We start from the raw sequence: 21,908 nt of genomic DNA, 5'->3' as shown, positions 1-21,908 counted from the left end.
ACCTTCTTCCCTGTCTGGTAGCAGTGTTTCCCTGACTGCTGGTCAGAAGATGGATACAGATGTAAAGCTATTAAGCTTCAGAGGAAATTTTCTTTGAACATCTCTACTATTTGTTTTGGGAAGAGCAATGATCTCTGAGCAGCATTAGTGCTCTTCTAAGCCATTCCTTCTGTAATACTCAGCACAGTTAGTCTGGTCATATCAGTCAAGAAGACTCTTCAGCAAATGCATAGATCTGAGCAGTTCCATAACCCCTGCTGATCCTTAGCTTCTTTTCTGCCTATTAGGTCCAGTACATTTGCATGAGGAATAAAGGAAATCCTAATGGCAGGCTGGCACATTAATAGATGGAAGCACATGGAACCTTTGAGAACTGCAGAACAGGTAGGTGTGTTGAAAGATTTTGATTTTTGTTTTGGAAATTATTTTATCACTGATTTATCCCCAATTCAAAGAGGTTGTCAAACAACAACTACTGAAGGTAATGGTGTACTGTGAACATAGGCAAAATAATGAAGTGGTTAAGATGGAATTTTAATCAAGAATGAAAGAAGGGTGAAATAAAAACAAAACAAAACACTGTATTGTGTTAGAGAAAATAGGCCCTTTCAAAACTTTTTAGCTTACTGGAAAAGATTAGGTGTTTAACTGATCAAACATTTTGCCACCAATCCAGTGTCTCAAAGGAGGGCCAGCCCTACACTATCATATAATTTTATCAATCACGGGGGAAAAGTACTTAAAAGAATTACTATCAAAAAAATACATGATAGGGTGCTAGTACAGATTGCTCAGTAAAAATCAAAAACCAAACAAACCATATGGGCTTGATACAATAAAGATTAAGTCAGACATTTAGGAAAAATTAATGCACACCCTTAGCTACTCACCAGATGGAGGTCTTTAGCTCAGGAAGTAAGAAATCTGAAAAAGACTAGGTCAAAGAGCAACTGAATGAGAGTTCTTTGCACATCTTATACCCAAAAAGACTAAAAACATCTTCGAGAATAAACATACAATGTTTTCTGTTAGGGAAGCTGGTACTGAAACTTAAAAACTATCAATTCTTACATGGAGTCAGAGACTAATTCAGAAGAAAGGCTGCAATGATTGACTCACCTCCTACCACAGCCTGCAGCAGGATCTGTCTGAATTAACTCTTGTTGAATCTGGAGTGTGTTTTAGAAAAAAACTGTCAGTCTGATTCAGGTACCTACAGATCAAGGGAGATGCTAAAAAGCTGGAGGAGAGTCAAAGCATGGGCATGGGAAAGGTTGTAGAACTGGAGATACACCTTTGCAACACCCTTGGAAAGCTCAGGCTATTTAACTTGACACAGAGATGGTTAAGGAATGGCCCCGTCAGAGGGTACAAGCACTCCAAGGGCAACAAACTACTCAGGAGTGAAATGAGATCCAAAGGCAGAAGCTTACTATGCAAATTTGTGTTAGAAACAAAAGTTCTTAAATAAATGGTTAATTAATGAATGGTCATTTCTAGGCCTGAATTTCCTGAGGAGAGTAACAACTATCACAGCCCAAGGTGTTGCAGCAGTCCTTGCATGGGAGGGCCTTGTGCCTTTAGAGCCTAGGAGCTCAGAATACTCCATAAAAACTAAAGCTGAACAGGCCTGACAGTGCCTGATTTCTGGCTTTTGCCAATTACCTAGTTTATGCAAATTAATCTTGAAACTGAGTGACTTTATGGCAACAGAATGGAAGCTTGTGACGAGCCAATTATAACCCCACTGGTTTGCAGCATGCTCCCTGCACGCTCCTCTTCCATGCTTCAGCGTTTCCCCAGCATAACGCTGAGGAGAATGCATAAAAAGCACAAATAAGAATTCAAGCAAACAAATACTTTAGAAATAAATTAGTTTTATTGAATAGGCATTATAGCTTCTCTCCGTTTCAAATAATGGAGAAGCCAACTCACACAGATTACAGAGCTATCAGTTACTTGGAGTAATCTTTCATAAAAGAAAGAAATTAAATACAGTTCTGCTATAAAAAGTGCGACAGTTATAACTGGAAGTTTTTCAAAACATAAGCAAGTTTTACTAGCTATTGCAAAAATTGGTTTAGTGCTTAATACTTTACAAAGTAACAATCCAACTGCTAAAAACAGCTCTTACACATCATCTTTGTCAAAGTATGGATCAGATTAAAAATGACATTTAAATTGAATTAGAATGAAAACTGTATGTAGAAAAGGTTCTCAAGAACTCACACGTTTCACAACAAAAAATATTAATTATCCTTTAACATTGTTTAATGCTCGCTTCATTTGAAAAATGGATTTAAACATGTGGCAGCTTAAAAATGATCAAGTGTTTTCTTTGCAGACAAAAGTGACTGCAACCAATAGCATCTTTAAATTATGAATAGGGAAGGCAATGGAAAAAGATAAATTCACTTCATTCATACACCATGTTTTGCATGAAAATTGTCAAATATGGAGAAACCTGTAAAGTCACTTCAGCTTTAAATAAATTTCTGATATATATACTTTTTTTTTTAAAATCCAAAATCAATCTTTGCTAAAATAGTATAAACTTATAGAAGACAGTAAGAAACTCAAGCTCTGAAAAATAAGAAAGGTGGTGTGCCTACCAGAAAGTTGAATTCTGAAACCAGGACACTAGCCAACAAAAAAATAGTGAGTCTTCCTTTATTCCTTGTTAACCTTACTTAAGCTTTGGTGAGAGCCAACTATCTTTCTTTGAAACATGGACTGAAGTGACAAATACATTTATCATACATTTCTTCGGTTTTAAAAATGCTGACTTTGCTAGGTTATTAGAAAGGGTCACATTACCTGTCCTCATTTTTATAATTAATTAGTTTTGGTTATATAATTGAACAGAGACCTTTTGTTAATGAGTAAATGAACTTCTATAAACTAAGAGTGTGACATCCATGCTATTTCAAATCTTTGTGCAGAAAAGCCGCTCCATATGCAAACTTAACATAGAAGAAAAATCTGCCAGAGGCTTAAAAAATATCCTGCACAAATGAGAAGAAAGAGCTTTAGGACTTGGCTAGGGAAGTAGAATGTGAAAGGAAAAATATTAGCAGGTAGCAAAATAACATATACAAGCAATTTGGGGAGGGCACATTATATAGTATAAAGTTGTGATCAAATCACTACTCATCCCTTTTGTATACCTTTTATGTAAAGTACTTTGGATTGTCCTACAAAATTTGCCCTTATCTGAGAAGCATTGGGTTGTAACAACACTGGACTGTGTAGGATGCACACATAAAAAAGTATACCGAATGTCAGAAATACATGTGAATTGCATTGATCTTTTTAATGCTTCATTCAACTGTTCCCATACAAAAATGTCAGTCACAAGAATCAAGGAGGAGGAACAAGGCCTTCCAAGGAGAACAAAGTCTTTCAGCCATGCAACAGTTAACTTCAAGATGTCACAAAAAGTTTATAACAGTAACTTACTACTTGAAATTGAACAATAAAGCTCTAGATTGATCCCAACAGGAACACAAGAGCCATACAGTTCTGAAAAACTGCATCACAGCTGAATCATGGTAAGGCTGGCACATTACAAACACAACATGGAGTTACCAGGGTAAGAACAGTGGGCTTGAAAAACACATGGAAGTAACTGCTCCTCCCCGGGAAAGAGCACAGACCTAACCTACATGATTTGGACAGTTTTCTACAAAACTCAAAGCTGGCCTATGGTCCCAGCTGTGGCTGGGAACTCCTCAATGTTTAGGTTTGAGTGTCTAATTCCATTCATTACTTAATCTGGGCTTAAATCTTGTTTGTTCTCCTTGGTTTGTGATGAATGAACTGAGATTGGTATCATGTACATGCAAAGCTCCTTGAGAGGCTCCACGGGAACAGCGTTTTCTGTACTGTACATGCACTTTGTGCATTATACAAAGGCTGTATTTACAGTACTCGGAATCTTGAGCAACAAAACCAAAATCATTCCTTCATTTTTGTTAGTATTAAAACATAAGTGCATACAGTTTGCAAAGTTGAGAGACGAGCGGTTCTATTACGCCCACATGGCTGTGTTTCAGTCCATACCTGATTGCAAACCCATATTGAAAGGAGACATAGGGCACGCTTTTAGCCTGAGATGCTACGGTTTGCTGCAGCATCTCCTGCATATTTTACCCAAAAGCATGGGGAAGAGGCTTTGTGTTACTCAAACCTAGAGGCAAATGACAACAAGGCAGTGTTCACTCCATCTGTACTGCGGAGATACTGTTTAGACACCACCATCCAGAAGGAACTGTATCTGTTTCAGCTAGGCTGGCCGTGGCTCTCAGGCTCCTGACACACTGCCAGGCTTCATTGGGCAGAATTTCTATGCCAAAGGATTCTAATTTTATTCTGTGGCAAAGCACTTTCATGAGATTTACCTCAAAAGGTGCCTTTTACCTCTCAGTTGTCTGAGAAGGAAAATGCAACTCCCGTATAACTCCATTTTCATGTTTACATTGATTTTCCACACAAACAAAGAACTGGGTCATTATCATACAAGCAACAAGCTTTTTTTTCTTTTCTCTTCCCTTTTTTGAATTTCCTGCTTTAAAAAAAAATCATTTGAAAGGGGAAAAGGAAAAATTAAATACACAGCTCTCACAGAGAAGCATCTTAGGCACTAAGTCTAGTTCTAACAGTGGATCACACTTTTGCAATTTCAGATGCTCCTGCCATTACAATAGCATTCACTTAATGAGAGAAGCAAACCTGCCATTGTTCTCTCCATTCCTCCCCAGTAGTGAGCTTCTGCATCAAAGTAAGAGGCTAGAGTAGATGCAGAGATGAACAGCAACACGTTTCTGTGCTTTCCCAGAATACAGGAAGATGTACATAGCTTCCAGTCTTCACAGGAAATAGTTTTTTGATAAAACAACTGTTTTCCCTTGTTTAGTACTTTGGTGCCATGGTTACTACACTACCCACCATTCGACTATTTTTACCCTTGTTGCTTTTTTTGACCAAGGTTTTCTGACACACTGACGGTTATCAACAAATTGTAATTTTTTTTTAAATAAAAATGTCTTCAAAAATGACAGGTTATTTAGATGAGTATGCAGACCCTTATGCAGACTAAAGCAGGCTAAAGTGTTTTACTCTCTTTGCTAAATGAGGAAGTGGGACAGAGGCTGCATCCAGTTAAGTGACTCTCAGTCCCCAGAGAGTCATAATTTTAAGGCTGTTTGGAACCCAGTGGCTTTTACCCATATTGTGTTTTCCACAGTGCAAAATGTGCATCAGCCATTTCAATTCACTTGGTACAGTACATGCATTCAGGTAATGGGAGAAAAAACAGCAATCAGAATAGCATATCTACTTCAGAAGGAAAAAAAAAAAAAAGTAATCATGATATCCAAGAAAAAAAGGTTTATATCCCTCCCCTGCCCCAAATCAGTGGAATACCCTAGGCCTGTTATGAATGCAGTAGTTAAACGTACAATGATATGGTGTTTTGGTAGAAAGCAAGTCTCTCCATATTCAAGCAATCACCTTAAGAACAAGCCCAATTATTTGTTCATACATGGAAAATCGCTGAAGATGAAATGTAATTTCCATTGAGTGAATGGAAGAGTAGAATATTAAAGAAAAGCCCTGAATGTGTGTTGGAGTGATGCCCATTTGATTTTCTGAAACCAAGAAAGAGCTTGTGCTCCCACAGAAATTGCTGTTCAGTAACATTAAAACCTGTATGTCTATTCATTAGGAGAAACCTAGATGCAGAATCCTAACATTAGGCATCCAGATTTGACATTTTTGGTTGCAGTACATACCTTAATAGGAAATTCTTAAAACAAACACACACCACCCCACCCACCCACGCCCAACAAATCAAATCATAGAAGTTATGGAATTTTAAAAGCTATACCGACTCCCACCTTAACATATACATTAGTTTGCAAAGTCTTTTTTTGCACACTTCACCATTAATCAATATGTACAGTACAAAAAAATATTTAGGAATGAAATCTGAACACTTTAATCTGCAGGGAGACAACACATTTGATATATATCAAGACACGATGTATCTGCCAATTAGAGGATGATATTTATATGATCTAGAGTGATTTTCTCCCTACACATGCTAGATGATTGCACTGATTATTAATTCTTGATATTCATTTGGAAGGTATAATAAATCCACCGTTCTTTTTTTCAGAAAAGGAAAATAATCCTAATTCAGTGGATTCAGGGTGTGTTATGAACGTCCCAAGTCAATTAATATCTGCGCAGAAATGTTTCATTTGGTAAGAAAACTCTCCAGATGAATGTTTATTCAGAAGCTGCTTATAAAAGTGGCTACTTGTAGGGACTGGAAAGAAGAGTGGAAGGAGACAGGGAGCAATAGTGTTGTACCAAAATATATAAAGAAAAATTTAAAGCTTTTCAATTAAAAAAAATTGTATATTCAACTCTCATTAGACATAGATGTGCACAACAGACAGAGCAGTTAGAAACAAGTACATTTTTACAAAGCTTTCTTTTCATGGTTAATTTCTACCAGCACTTTGGAAGGTAACCTACTAAAATGATGACCCTGTTTATAATAAAGGCGCAAAATATTGCTCTGTAGCATATTTTGAAAATAATATAAAAATAATTTCTATATTACAATTTAAACTTGGCTTGTAAAATTCCAACATAATACAGCCTTAAGTCTACAAACAGAACATACTTAGAAACACCTTTGTGGTTTTTTCCTCTCATTTATAACAATATAGTATTTTTAGTCATATACACTGGAAATTAATGTGCAAATTAAAATCAATATTAGTGCCTGTTATTGAAATAATTTAAATTCTATGCTGTATACCATTTGGTGATCCTCTATGTAAGCTGCCATACCTTAAAAGAAATATGCTTCAGGTACACTGACAGAGACTTAAAATACATTAAGCTGAAAAGCCATCTACAATCAGCATCAGTTATTTTGCTTTACTGGACCTACGTTTATTTGAGATTATTGTGGTTTCTATCAACATACGGGTTTCTAACTGTGCAAAAACATTCCCAGTGTTATGAAGACCTTACTCCCGTACTAGCTCATGCTCTATTCTCACATTCAGCTTTCAAGCTGTGCGTCTGTGAAGCACCTGGTTTAAGGCCCCCACTGCTGACAGCATTCTGTTCACAGATTTCAAAGGACAGCAGATTTCATCCAAGAGGCCTAAGGCATCCCCCTACACCTCAGGCAAAATTCTCATCGATTCTCTCACTGGAAGAGCAACAACTGGCAGCCTGAGGGGAACAAACACTGGCTAAAGGGCTCAGGCCTTGATCCCACAAACATTTATGGTAAGTTTCTTAACAGTTATGTTAAGTTTCTGAAAATGTGCAGTCTCCTTGACATCAGGAAGACTATTCATATTGGTGAAGTTGAGCACCAGTGTAATTGCTTGCAGAATCAGAGTTGGAGGGCAGTATTTTGTCAGATCTGTGCTGTGCATTTTTTGATATCTACACATTCATCATCACAAGAGAAGTAGATTACCCTGAATATGCCTGTATGTACAAGGACTGATATTGCCTCAGCAGACTGCTTCGATCTGCAGTCAAATGGTGCACAAATCCACGTTAAGCATCTCTCCTCAACGCTTTCTGTATCAAGTACCACTGCTCATCTCATGAGTTTTGCAGTTTTAGAAAAGACGACTCTGAAGACTTCACTTGGCCTAGTTAGACTTATTAAGAAGTAAGCAACACAAAACCTTCCAAATATAGCATCTTTCTTTAACTGATTCTTCTTATGCTATCTTTGACTTGGGAAGAAAGGACCAAGTGCTAAAGAAAGCTGGGTCACGCATTATATTCCATTGCACTTATAAGGCTCAATGAACTATATTAGCAAAAGATTAATCAATCATTTTAAAATCCAAAACATCTTAAGTTGGTTTTGATAATCTATGCCACCTTCTTCTGAATGAGCTGCTTGTTAGCCACTTGCAAGTGATACCCACATCTGAAAAAATACTTGTAAAGTCTGGCAATATATTTATTAACTCTTTATAAAGCATTTTAAACGAAACTTTAATATAAAGTGTGATTGAAATATATTACATACTAGAAGCCTCCTCTGTTATGAGCAGACCTTTGTATCCAAGTTTAAGAACAAAGTAAAAAAAAAAAAAAGTTTGCATTAAAAAAAAAAGTTTGCATAATAGATTTAAAGACTTTTTTAAAGTAGAAAAATTGCACACACACACACATTTGAAAAATTCCAGCTTCTTCCAACCTAAATATCTCCTAGTGATTTTGTATCTATTCTGGGAAGGAATAGCCTACCCAGGATTTAGTCTGTATTTTGGAATCTGGTAGTGTATCAAGGAGAAAAAAAAAAAAAAAAGCACACACAATTGCAAAAAGAAGCATGTGCATTGCAGCCACTTGAGCTAACAGAAGACATGAACAGGGGCTCCAAAACCAAAAGTGACTTCTGTACAGCTTGGGCAAATTGGTAACTAACAAGCTCTGAAAGGTAGAGGGGGTAGATCAGGCATGGAGATGTACTCACTGATATGCTTTCAACATAAGAAAAATTGACACAAAAGAACAGTCAAAGGTTAGCTATTTAGTGCAAGAACAAAATACATTTGAAGATTATGCTTTCTCACAGCCAGATAAGGAATGGCATGATTTCTTTCGAGGCTGGTGAATACAACTCACAAAGTTGGGAATTCTCTCTGAAAAAAACAGGTAGAAAATAGCTTTTGTAACTATAGTCTGCTTTTAATGGGACACTCCCTTCAGAAGGAAACTGTTTCTGTGTATCTGGACTGTTTAATTCCAAATATGGTGTCCCTGGTAGAAAACTGACACAAATAGAGATGCATCTGCTCAGAATTTAAAATAACAATAATAATCATCATCATCATTATCATCACAATAACTCTTGGGGGGAGAGGGGAAGAGAGGAAACAACTGAGGAAAAGACAGGTAAGATTTTAAATGAAAGAAGTTCTCAAAGCAAGCAGGAATATTAAGCAAACTTTTTATAAAGAGTTATCAAGAAAAGGACTCCGAGGAAACTGGCACAACTAAAAAGTGTTCTATCATTACATCATGTAATTATTTTTTTTTAAATGAGCAAACAGTAGTGGTTAATACTTATGGGAATATTTGAGTGACTAAGGACGAGAGTAAACGCTATCCTTTATAGAAAAGCCTATTGTTATTTGGAGGACCAATTAATTTCTCAAAATAATCTAACACAGTCACAATCTCTATTCAGTAATTTAGATGCGAGTCATAATCTAAATATTAGCCTTCTGCATACTTATTTGTTTTGGGAATATTACATCTTTAAAACATACTATAGAAACAACCCCTTTGACAAATGGGAACCAGCAAATTCTCATGGTAATTTCTTGGTTTTACATATGTGCTGTTATTTTTCTCCTCATTCAGAAAAGGATACAACTGACTCAGATACATGGGCTGGTGGAGTTTGCTGCTAATGTAATACTTCTTAAGCACAACTTCACACAGAAGCATTTCTCTGAGTATCAAATGCTACTGCTACTCTGACGGTCTAAGAATTCCTAAATACCCGAATAGTTCTTCATTTGATGTTTTATCCTGTCAATTTTATCCATCTCAGCAGCAAATACAATCAAATACGATGTTTGATTTAACATAATGTGACTTGCTTTAACATAATCTGAAATCACAGATTTCTTTGGCAATGAAAATTTGCATGTAATCACAACAGTTAACCAAAAAAGGACACTGTTTACCAGTGTTTACAACCAGAGACATGGGATTTAGAATCTGCTTACCTTAAGCAAAGAAGTCACATTGAGTTTTAACTTTTCATTAACCTCACCAAAATTGCCCTTTTATGTATGACTGCAAATTTAGTGACATCCAGTGTATGCTCACTATACTACAAGAAATATGAAGTACAGGTCTGGATTCATGGAACAGCTTTTAGGACTTCTTAGAAGTGGCTAGCAGACTTATTTTTAAAGCATTCTTCAAATCTCCCATCCAGCAGAAAACCTAAACATATGGTCAATTTTAAGCATATGCTCAGTTTCACAAATTTCTGTGGTACATTACCAAACACCTATGAGCTTTTCCAGAAAGCAAGTGAGCATCAATATTAGATTGTGCATCATCTTTCACAGACTACTTCACGCTTAGCTTCAAGACTAACTCACATTAACTGGACACAAGTCAAATGGCATCACCCATGCAAAGAATAAAAATTAGGGTACAGAAGGAAAGAATGAGAAATGATTCCTGGGAAAGAATCTCTTTTGTGCAGGCCAGAGAAGTGCTATTCTATAATGTGTAAGGTAAAACTCATGTTCTGCACCTTTACTTGGCAGAGCAAGTAGTCTTGAAGGCAACACTTCACTTATTTGTGGAAAATGAGATCTTTCTCAAAAAAAACCCATAGGTAGACAGTAGATGAACCATTGCTTTCAAGTGTAACTTCTTATTATATTCTGTCAGTAGGCAGTAGAGGGGTGTAAAAACTGCATATGCTGTTATCAGGAAGACTTGCTAATTTCATACATCTACTTTAACAGTATTTCTGGTGTGTTTTACAGAAATGTTTCTATGAACAAAGTTGTATTTTCAAAGGGACTCCAAAAACTTACATAAATATTTGGTTTCAGACTTGTGCAAATCTGCACTAGGAGGATCATACTTGGAGGTACTTTATAGCCATCTTGGAGCCTCCTGGCAGATAAAGAACTCACTGCAGGAGACGACTAAAAAAATAGGGAGAGTCAAGTGTTGTCAACAAATGCTCAGAAGTAATTATGTCTGCAACAACTAACAAACAACGATGTTGGAAAAGGAATAAATAATGATTAACCTCATATAATGGTTAAGGGAATCCACTGATGCGATACATTTTTGGACAAGCAGTTCATTCAGCACTAAACTAATCCTAAATTTCCTAGCTAGCCATCAAATTTTTCAAACCTCATTTTTCTTATTTTAATATTTCTTCCAATTTTAATAACAATGAAAATAGAACTGAGATTCCAGTGCCCGAAACCATACTACGTGTAGGGTTTTTTTTTGTTTGTTTTTTTGTTTTTTAGGAAGTGAAGTCTTGCAGGTCATAATGTATCTTTTATAAAACTTGTTTAAAAAATCAGTAGAAATAAAATTGGCTCAAATCTACTTTTTCATGGAAACATAGAAATAACTGGTAAGAACTTAAAATTAGGAAAAGCTACAGCCTTCATGAATTCAGACCTTTCACTTCCAGTTTCCTAGAATCGTTCCAGACTAAAATTTCAGACTAAAGTACAAACATTAGTAATAATGTAATATGCTGCCATGTTAAAAATGTGCATTATGCAAAACCCACTACTCTCCTGAAGGAAAAAAAAAAAAAAACTATTAAAAATTTAACTTTTACTGAGGAAAAAAAATACTCTCATAATCACTATAGAATTTCAAATGTTTACAAGGCAGATACTACCCTACTGCAACACCACATCTCCAGTATTATGACTTTCCCCTATCATACTACTACCTGAGTGATGTCAGTGTAAATTCAGGCACCATTAGTAAATTTTTGACCAAACATATACACAGCACTGACAAAGAAGTAAACAACCCTTCAGCTTACCATTATATGTAAAAAAGACACTGACAAAATGGAAAATAATATATATATTTTTTTATGATAAATTAATCCTATTATTTCCTCATTGCCCCGGAAAAGCGAAAAGCTAGACACTAATTTACTCATCAATCCTTTATTCTTTTTGTAAGGATTCCTTTTACTGCAATTCAACACTGTTTACTTTGTAAGTAAGAAAATGATAAAACTAAATAGTCACAGAAGAATCCTCAATGCCTGTGTCCCTTGCTTTCTCTCTCCCTGCGCTTCAACTCTTCTTTGTAGCAGTATGAACAGTAATTTTCAGTCTCAGGACGACCATAAAAGGAACAGTTATCCTTCTTACAGCGGTTCTGCTGGATGGGATATATTGGGCAAACTGTGCTTCTGCCTTGGTTTTTATCATTGTTCAACCAGGTCTGAGGAGCATCCTCATCAGCATATTCTAAGCAGTCTCTAATATCGCCGGTATTGAATCCATTTGTGTATGTCTGAGACTTGTGTTCAGTAGGCATGGCATAGCTCAGCGATTCCACTGTGTTCACCGTACGGATTCCAGATATCCGGGCTGGGCTGTAGCTCTGAGAAGACAGGGACCTGTTCTGCTGGGGGTACGTGGCACAGGTTTTTAAGGTGCCGACAACTGGCTTGTAGGTATCATCTTGGAAGCTCGATGGCTTGGAGTTGACATCATGCAGATGGATGACGCTTTGCCTTTGAACAGGTGGTGTATGGCTATAGTGGGCAGAGACTGGGATGGGGCCGCTTCTCTTAGCACCGTTACTAGGTGAAGAAAATGACCCAGGTGTGGGACTAGTGCGATCTTTAAATTTTAAAACCAGTTGAGTTGTATGGCTTTGAGGCAAGACAGGTGATGCCCTATCCTGAGGAGATGCTTCTAACTTCTCTTTTGAATATGCTTCTGGCTCCAGTTTCTTGGTAGAGGACCCATTCAGTGCAGCCTTCTTCTCAGCATCCTTTCTTTTCTGTTCCTGCTCTGCATTGAAACGCTCCTGTGCGCTGGTCAGGTAATAACCTATCATCTCCTCGTGGAACTGATGCCTATGGCTGGTCAAAAGAAGGCCAGCAAAAATAAACTTCCGTTCACCCTGCATGGCAGCTCTCAAAATATTGAGGCTGAGTTTCACATCAGTGCTGTACTTCCATGGGTCAGACTGCTTGTCGGAGAAAGATTTAGTGTTCATCTTCTCAATGGGTGAGTTGCTAGCTCTGTCAGTAGGAGATGGAGTGGTCTTTTCAGATGGAGAAGTGCTTGCAGACTGTCCAGATTCCTCTTTGCTCCCTTTTCGAGACTTAGACTTCTTCTCTTTGACTTTCTCTACGGTGTCACCATTTTTCCCATTTCCTGAATTTGCCCTGCTCATTTTACCATGCACCAGGCCTCCGAGACCACCCATATTCTTTTTCAGTTTAATTCCCAGGCTTTTACTGAGGCTTCCTATTTTATTGGCAACTGAATCCGTCCTGTTTTTGTCTTTATCTTTCCTCTGTTTGTCCTTTTCTTTTTCTTTACTGTTTTTGCCATTATTGCCGTTGGAATTACTACAGATGGAATCTCGGTCCGAGTCCATTGAGTCAGCCAGAGACTGAACATCTTCCCCAGCTGAAGCTGTAGGGGATTCTGGTTGAGCCAAAGGGGCCTGCTATGGAAAATTAACTATAATTAGGTACAGCAAAATCAGTTTCATATAAGGAGTCCATGCAAAAAAGACAAATCTAATATAGACTTTGACATTGATTTTAAAAGCCTACTTTTTAATTTACACACTGACATTTTAGACTTGTTTCTTCACTTATTTGGCTGTGCTATCTATCTTGCTTGATCCTACAATCCTGGCTCATTTCAAGCACATTTGTAGAGTAGAGGTCAGTCAGCCAGATGTTCTGTGAAAATCAGTGTCTGAATAACAGAGAGAGGCAAGTTAGTGCTCCTGTCCAGGGGTCTGCAGCTCAGCTTCCCTGGTTGCGTTGACTAGCTGAGCGGCTGACCAGTGTATAGAGCTCAGCCACTGCACTGGAAGCATCCTCAATGCTTGCTGCCTCTCAGCCAGGCGGGAGACAGCCTAGAAAGAAACTGCTACCACTGATGGGAAGGAAGCGAGGTTCTGCTGAAAGCTGTGAGGGGGATGCAGCACACAAACCTGTCTGCAGTAATATTTCAAAATTCACAATGTTCACAAAACACCTTACATAAATTAATGTTCAGGTTCCTGTGCATGAAAACGGAAGTTACAATGCCCCAGAGCTAAACAACTTGCCTAACATGTTAAATATTAAACTTAAGCAAATGGACTGAAGAATACAATGAGATATCTATTAGTTCTTTATCTATTTGTTCTTACTGGAAATACAATGCAGGTAAAACTGATGTAAGGAGCATGAGTTCCAAGTTACGTTTTAGGTAAGGTGATAAAGCATCTTCTTGAAAATGCAGTTACAAGGATCCTAAGAACTTTAAAATTTGGCTGCATTTATTTAGTCCTGCAAAATTTAGTCTTGCATTCAAACATCATGAAGCTATAATCTGCTGAAGTTAAGTTCAAAACATGCATACAAAACATAATGAAGTAGAATAGCTCTGGAGATGTATTTATTTCCACTACAGAAATGCGTACCTCTTGTCCCCAAGTGCTTAGATGTTGTTTCTCTAGAATCCCTGAGCACCTCGTCAACCAGCTGGGAGCAGAGCTGTCACTTGGCAAAGGTGGAAATGAATGCTGAAGTGACTTGCCCATGCTCGCATGGCAAATCCAAAGCAGGGAGAGGCAACCCCAGTCCCACAGGTTTCAGGTTCACAGCTTACAATTACAGGATCATTTTGCTTCTCCTTTTTCTGATGTGGTGGCTACCACATTAGGGTGAAACTGTATAAAAATGGATTTTTTTCCCCTCCTGCAGCTTGTTAAATCCTGTCTCCTTTTGTGTTGTGTTCCTCCTTTCAAATACCATCTGTGTAGGCTGTCTAAATCACCTCCATCCTCTCCTAGCAACCTTTTGCCTCTAGACTAACCTCTCAATCTATTCAATGTAATTTGCAGAGAAATTTGCAGCTGACAAGGTGCCAGCTGGGCACAGTTCTAAAGCAGTTTTCTGAAAGAACCAGGCTCCAGTTCAGTGCCAGTCTGCGGCCTTTTGTCAGCCACTCTACACTGGGAGCTGTCCAGGAGTCCAAATCTGTTCTCAAAAACAAAAAAGATGAGGGACTGGTGACATAACAGTGGCACCAGGAGAGCAAGCCAAAGTTCTGAGAAAACTGGTGAGAGAATGATTGTTTTAAGGTTTTTCTGAACTGAAATAAATAAAAGAAAGATAAAGCTAGAAAATACACTTCAGAACAGAAATACGAGTTGCAAAAATGTACAAGTAACTGTTTTAAAAACAAAAACCTAGAAAAGCTGCAAGCCAGATGGCAGTGACAGCGTGCCACAAGTGACTTGTCTCTGCTGCTAGGACACTGGGTGGTTCTAGGCAGCTGGCCAGTCCATGCAGCCTACTCCACACAACACCCTACTGTACCTCGTTATCACTGATTTGGTTTAAATTAAGGAAAAGTTTACCTTACCCGTGTCTCAGATGGTATGCGTATCCATGTTACATTCATATAGCTGTGCAGAAGATTAAGCTTTGCCTCGAGAGACAGAATCAAACTAAGGATGAAAACAGAAGGGAACAAACAGTCAAAAACACCCCAAAAGAGAAAGCAATACTTCACAGGGAGAGGCCGCACTGCTCAGCGTAACAGCAGCCTCCCACGCAACCAGAAGACATGAACAAAGCCCTCTCTGTTAGCAGTTCTCTCAATACTTAGATCAGGTATGGCTCAAGACATTTTACTGCTTAATACTGACGTTACAGAAAGGTCTTACTTGGCCAGTCTGGTGTTATCATTGTCATCTTTTCCCCACTCCCAGTCTTTCCCAGGATCAACCGCAAAGTGCAAAGGCAGTAGCTTGTGTTCAGAGTCAGTCAGGGGGATCACCGCTGAAGTAGAGAAGAAACAAGGATTGGAGGGGAAGGAACAAACAAAAGACTTAGCTGTGAAAAGCACTTACAAATAAGAAGGGTAAAGAAAAAGGCCAGAAACCAAATGTGCTGCAGAATTGTCTCATCTGTATTTAGATGCTTGTGTGATAAAGAGGGGAGGGAGGGGGTAATGCACTGATCGCTGCTTGCATGAAGGATAGTCACCAGTGGAGGAGGGGAGACCTCTGGGAGAACAACATTGCCATTTTGTAATGCACAATAAACATTTCCTGGAGACAGAACATCAGAACAGTACAAAGCAATAAAATGTTGAAATATTCCGCCCGTCCTGCCTCTCACACAAACGCTCACACATGGTAATTATTTTGCCTTTTCAGGTTAGTACCGTTTGGTTTTCCACTGTCAAAGAATAAAGATAGCAGCATTATGTGAAAAAGCAAAAAGTAGTTACAGGGCTTTGGGACTCAAACTGTGAATTAGTGTAATTGAAGAGCAAAGATCAGCATATAGATGGGCTAAGAGGTCAGGTTAAGTCTTGTCTTGTGTGCGGTGTTAGGACCATTACCGCTGTTATATCCCAGCATTACTGTCTGGGTGTTTTAGCGCTTCTGTTCTCTTGCCTCTGCTAGAGCTCTCTGCCTTTTGACATATCTTAATGACTCTGCTTTATACTCAGCATGCAGGGACTGCAGGCTGGTTTTACAGAATGTCTATCATTCATCACCAATAAACTAAGAGAAAAGCACCATCAGCTTTAATTAAAGCCAGCAATTTGCTTCCATTTCATTAGAAAACACACTTAAAGCTGTTGAGGGACTGGGGTGGATCCTCAGCACGATGCAGGTCACTGCTGTTCCTCTGACAACCAATGAAGGAATTTAATTTTCTATACCATAGGCCTTAAGGACTTTGCCTGGGTAGTCATTCCAGTCAAGCCAAGCAGCAAAGAATCAGGGAGAAATCACCCAACAGCATGGCAGTGATTACTGAAAGTTTATTGCACTTACTGGTTATGTGTTGCTTACAGTATTTCCTGCATTTCAGAAAATACATGTTGTCAAAAACAAAGGCACAGTATTTTTGGTTAAGCATTGCTCCTCCCCTAGAAACATGCAGGAAATATAATCTGAATTTTTGATTAGCATGGTGAAGTCAGTATTAGATTCAGGCAGCTTCACAACAACTGCAGAAAATATGCTTATTTTTCATCTTCTCTGCAGGTTGGATAACGAAGCCAAAAACTCTGCAAGTGTCGGGGAAACGTTGCCCCCTACTGTTTATTGTAAGTAATTTCTGAAATATTTTCCCCCTATTAACTAACTGCAAATACAGTATAGAACAGCTGGAGATTCATCAACTACAGCTGCCCACGTTCCTTTAAGATGCGAGCACAGAAGTGAATATTGTAAGGGAATTCAGCTCCAAAGGAAACTTAATGGGAATAACAGAGTCCAACTCTATACAGTGCAAAATACACTGTAAAGCTCGCTGTCGAAGCACAAGAGCATAAAGGTAGAGCAGGGGTGGGAACTGAATCATTTTTATTAACACTTATTAGTGTAAATTTGAGGGCTTACCCTACTGCATTCAGTGCAGTTTTTGCAGCAAAAGGGGGTGGAATAACTGAGAACACAATTAACTGATGGTGTTTCTAAAGGAAATCGGATATTCTGCCAATTAAGTTAATTATACAGAGAGCAGGTACTGACTGGATTTACCAATGACCTCACGATGCAATATATCTACCACCTAAAGGAAGAAGGCAACTTAGGAAAGCGCTGCATGGTAAGCTTACAGCCTGGCAGGGCCCTTCTGCTAGCACCTGGCCACATGGCTACAACCCAGGAGAGAACCAGAAGAGTGATCCTGGGGCAGGCAGAGGGGGCAAGCTCGGACCTAAGAACTGCCACAGAGTGTATTTGCCTCTTTGAAACAAAAGCCTTAGAAAGTCAATTTGATTTTCTTTTCTGACAGCATAACGCTAATTAGTTTTCATGTAGTTCAATAATTAATAATTTGCAGAAACAAATTTTAAAGGAATCCTTTTTAAAGCTAACTATTTCGAATAGCTAAATGATGCTAAAAATACACCTTTTAAAATGCTTACTGATAATAAATTTTATTAAAACCTTAATTTCTAAGTACAAAACAAAGCTTAGATGTGATTGCCTATAAAGTGTCACTATTACCTTATTTGCATGCACTATTGTCTTCCTGCAAAAGGTATATTCTAAAGTAATTTTGGAGTTTCAAAATTCTAAAATTTATAATTTTAAAGTCCTAGTGCTAACAGATGGAATACGTCAAAAGTAACAACGATTATTTCCTCCATGTCAGTTTGAAGACACACACCAAGGATTTTCATGCTATTCTTAAGTTTGGTGCATTGCCTTCCATGCTGTGAAGTCACAGGGTTTCCTAGCACTCCTTTTCATTGGCATGAAAATGGCATTGTTTCTCTTCTTCATAAAAGAACACTAAGCATTTCTCAAAACCCTATAAAAGCAAAATGCTGATGCAGATGGTGAAGTACTGCTGTTAAAAACCACAGTCAGGACTCTCACGCTTGTTATTGCAACCTGGCAGTGGGGAGCTGTTTCACTGCTGGCTGGCTGACAAAGGGTGGGAGTGTGGGAGGCTCTATGTTCAATGAAGCAGTCTTAGGGGAAGCTAAGAACCAGTCTTTATTTTCCATAATCAAAACTATAAAACACCTGAATAAGCAGCCTGAATATGAATATAAAAGTATTTACAGGTTTTTGATCAGATGTTAAGAGTATAAATATTGTGACCCTAAGTTATGAATGACCGGGTTATCAGAGATGTACTTCCATTTAAGAAGTCATAGCTCTACACTCTCAGCTGCATTCTGGCAGGTCAAAATCTGGCCATGTACTGTGGCACCTGTGCCATCCTATTCTGACCCCTACTGCTGTGGCTCTCCCTTCCTCTATGCCAGAGCTGCCAAAATCTCTATGTTGGCAAGATACAAGAAATGGGCATTATTAGAGCATCCTTGTGCCAATCTATTTCCTGTCAGAGCATTTGAAGAACAACAGTAATGCTGTGTTAGCTGTTAGCAGTCTCTAACAGCAACAAGCTTTGCAGCTGAAAGCTAAAGCATTCCCTTCATCCCAGATTTAATACCAACTGCTTTGCTGCTCCACAGAATTGAAGCCTGTGTATTCAAGGCCCTGAAGTAAAAATGTGTAAAATCTGATCATACAAAACAAATATATTTTGAATCAACAGACCTCGTAATTAACTGCAATGAACTTATACATAAACAAAGCCAATATTTGATGTTACTTATGCTGTACTGGATATTCGGGAGCTTTTTCTCTCCCAGCACCTTTCCTTTATGAATATGAGTGCAGGAAAAGCACATAAAAATTTCTAACCATAAGAAGAATATTTAAAAGTATTTACAATATTTACTGCTAGTATTTGTGGGAGAAATCAAATACGTGACCTTGTTATCAAAGATCTTATTGTGTATCATTAACAGGAATATGTGGCTTGTAATACTGGATGTACCGCTGAATGCACTGAGCAGTAGCCTTCTTCACTGTCTTTTGTCAATCGCATCACTTAGAAGATGCCACAATAGCAAAAGGTTACTAAAACAGAGTGTTATAGTATAATTACTGTTTAATTTATAGTATAATTACTATAAGTATATTACTATAATTACTATTATGCTAATAATTTATATGTAGTTTTCCTAAGGTGTACCTAGCTAAAAGAACTCCTACTGCTGATAAAGATTATTATGGTATACACGCTTGAGAAAAATAATTTAACATGTAATTGAAGAACACAAAAAAGGTAAGCACTATGATGCCTCTGAGCAAAGAAGCCCCTGCTTACATCCAACGGTGACAACAGTTTGAGTAAGCACACCTAAGTTAGCCTTAACCTAAATAGCCTGCATGCTAACAACAACAATAATAATAAAAGAAAAGCCATTAGAACATTAAAGCAATCTGTGAAAGCATAAATAGGCAGTAATTGAAATAACTATAGCATGACCATAATGTTCCACAAACCCTGGCAGAGATGAGTTTTTTCCTTTGTTGTTACTTTTTTAAACAAGGACGTTTCTTATTTTGCACCTACATCAGGCCTTCACTGACAACACCTGACAGCAGCATTCAGTGACCAAACGCTCTGACTAGGAAAGCCATTAATATGGCCCAAATTGACTGTAGGTCTACTTTCTTGTGGACTTCCTTGTAGACAGTGATAGTTCAAGAAGTGAAGAGTTCTTGGCTCCCAGTTTAAACCACTTAGATTTAGACTTCTAATGATGTATCAATAAAATCTGGTAGACATTGCTTCCTGTCTGATAGACAAATACACTTACAGGTTGACGAAAGTACTTTGTGCATTGTGTTCAATACAAGCATACCTTGTTCTCTCTGTTGATCTTTTTGTTCCATGGAAACAAGAGCAGAGAAATGTGCCTGATCGTAGGCTAGAACAAGGGGTGAGCAATGACATCTGTTAGGTAGAACTTCAAGTGGCAAATAAATTCCTCCAAATGGTATAGGTGCAAATGCTGCAAAGAAAAATTAGATTATTATTATTATTATTTTAAACTATGTCAAAGAACAAACACTTAGTTTAATTGTATTGTGTAACAGTTGTAACAGTTGTGCTACATCATTTTCAGAGCTCCAGGAGAACAGCAGAGAAGTGGAGAAATCAATTTGGGAAATGGTCATAACAACGGGTATATTTCCAGACAGTTTTATCATGAAAATTTACTAAGAACAATAATGAAACCATTCTGCCTTCACATATGTTTTCTTTAATGCAATTGTTCACTAGGAAAGACATTACGGTCTTTTAACAAAATCTTAATGATTCTTAAGTGTTTGCTGCATTTCTAAGGGCAGCAAACTCCTTTGAAAGATTCCACACTTTGTTTTATATAATTATGGGAAGAAACAGCACATTTGGGCAAAAAAAGTCTCTCAACATGCCTGTTTCTAACCAATTATTTTTCCTTTTGCTGTGAAAATACGAACCCATATTGCTGAAGTATTTCCAAAGGGAATTTTTTTTTTTTTTAAAGAAAAAATAGATGGAAACAACACACTGCTTTTTGTAAAGACTTTTTCTTTGAACAGGTCTGCTGTGTTCAAGCTTTGGGATGGTGAATAGTATTGTCTTTTAAGTAGTAATCTACATTTTAGCGAGTCTCCAAATTTGATGAGGTTATTAGTCTTTTGGAAAACCTATACTTTATACATACAAGAGTTAAACTGGGATAATTTGATCACCTGGTCCATGAGGCCAGCAATGAGAAGAACATTGGGATTATTGTGACAATCAGATTGGGTCAAGTAGAAAAAACTGAGCGAGTGGAGAAAACTGGGATAAGAAAAATTATGAGAAAGTTAAGTAATAGTGATTGACTCTGTTACAGCAGATAGCAATCATACAACCATTACTTGTAGTTCAAAAGTCGAAGGAATCTGGGATTACTCAGCATTTTTCCATACAAGTAAATTTCTGTAAACTGTGTTTCTCATTCCCTTTTACTTAGGCAACATACTATCATCAATTAGTTCATGGTAAAAAGTGAAAGAGATCATTGCTGCTCTGCTCAGACAGCTGACCAAGTGGTTCCACATATGAATCTAACATTTGAATGCTCACATGTGTAAACTGAATAAAACATTCTGAAATATTTGAATGAGAGGGTGGCAAAGTTAGTTAAAAAAAAAAAAAAAAAAAGATATACACATTCAAAATTCAAATTTTCCATATCAAATTAGATTAATTTATGCAGTTTTATGTGGAACCAAAATAACACAGCAAAATTAGAACCTTGTTAGCCTAGCCCAGTAAGAAATGTATTGTGTTCTGTAATTCCTTGGTTATGATGTTAATAGGAAGTAACTAGGAGAAATGGATTTTCTGTGAGACTTATATAATTACCTTGCATTTTCTACTTTGATCTAACAGGTCAAATATTTTGCTCTTTCAGAAAAAGGCAGCAGCTACCATATAAATACTCAGATATGTTACATCTAGGTCCTTTATTGTGTGTGAAAGCTTATGACTACTTCAATTTACATAGGTGTATAAAGTTACAATGAAAAAAAAATCTTACCTTCTCCCCCCGAGTCTCGTAACATTGTGTCTGCTACTACAACAATAGGTCTTCTTAAAATATGGGCTAAGACAAAAACATGGAACTCTTCTAAGCTCTCATATACTGGATCTTCTGAGTTATCAACTCTGGAAGACACAGAATTGAAACGTTAGTGAACCAACACACTGG

The 21,908-nt window shown here is 37.7% G+C and overlaps 1 protein-coding gene and 1 long non-coding RNA gene across 8 annotated transcripts in view; one reads left to right on the top strand and one right to left on the bottom strand.

Annotated features, from left to right (window-relative positions):
• Window positions 1-292: 292 nt before the first annotated feature.
• Window positions 293-8,259, top strand: LOC311442803. Its single transcript, XR_014696879.1, has 2 exons — window positions 293-384; window positions 6,179-8,259. It is a non-coding gene; the product is annotated as an uncharacterized lncRNA (long non-coding RNA).
• Window positions 8,260-11,728: 3,469 nt separating this feature from the next.
• OTUD7A (OTU deubiquitinase 7A) overlaps window positions 11,729-21,908 on the bottom strand; it is a 118,271-nt gene continuing 108,091 nt past the window's right edge. For 6 of the 7 annotated variants that reach the window (XM_084532423.1, XM_084532422.1, XM_084532421.1 and 3 more), the window contains 5 exons: window positions 21,738-21,865; window positions 20,025-20,174; window positions 15,496-15,610; window positions 15,192-15,276; window positions 11,729-13,272 (listed from right to left, as the gene is read on the bottom strand). In XM_084532423.1, coding sequence (XP_084388549.1) covers window positions 11,839-13,272; window positions 15,192-15,276; window positions 15,496-15,610; window positions 20,025-20,174; window positions 21,738-21,865 — 1,912 coding nt within the window. In that variant the 3' untranslated portion in view covers window positions 11,729-11,838. The remainder of the gene's footprint in view (window positions 13,273-15,191; window positions 15,277-15,495; window positions 15,611-20,024; window positions 20,175-21,737; window positions 21,866-21,908) is intronic. The other variant, XM_084532426.1, reaches the window with a different exon arrangement.

The sequence above is a fragment of the Aythya ferina genome (genome assembly GCF_964211825.1).
Source record: "Aythya ferina genome assembly, chromosome: 11".
Classification (NCBI taxonomy): Eukaryota; Metazoa; Chordata; class Aves; order Anseriformes; family Anatidae; genus Aythya; species Aythya ferina.
This window is presented reverse-complemented; position numbering and strand designations above follow the sequence as displayed.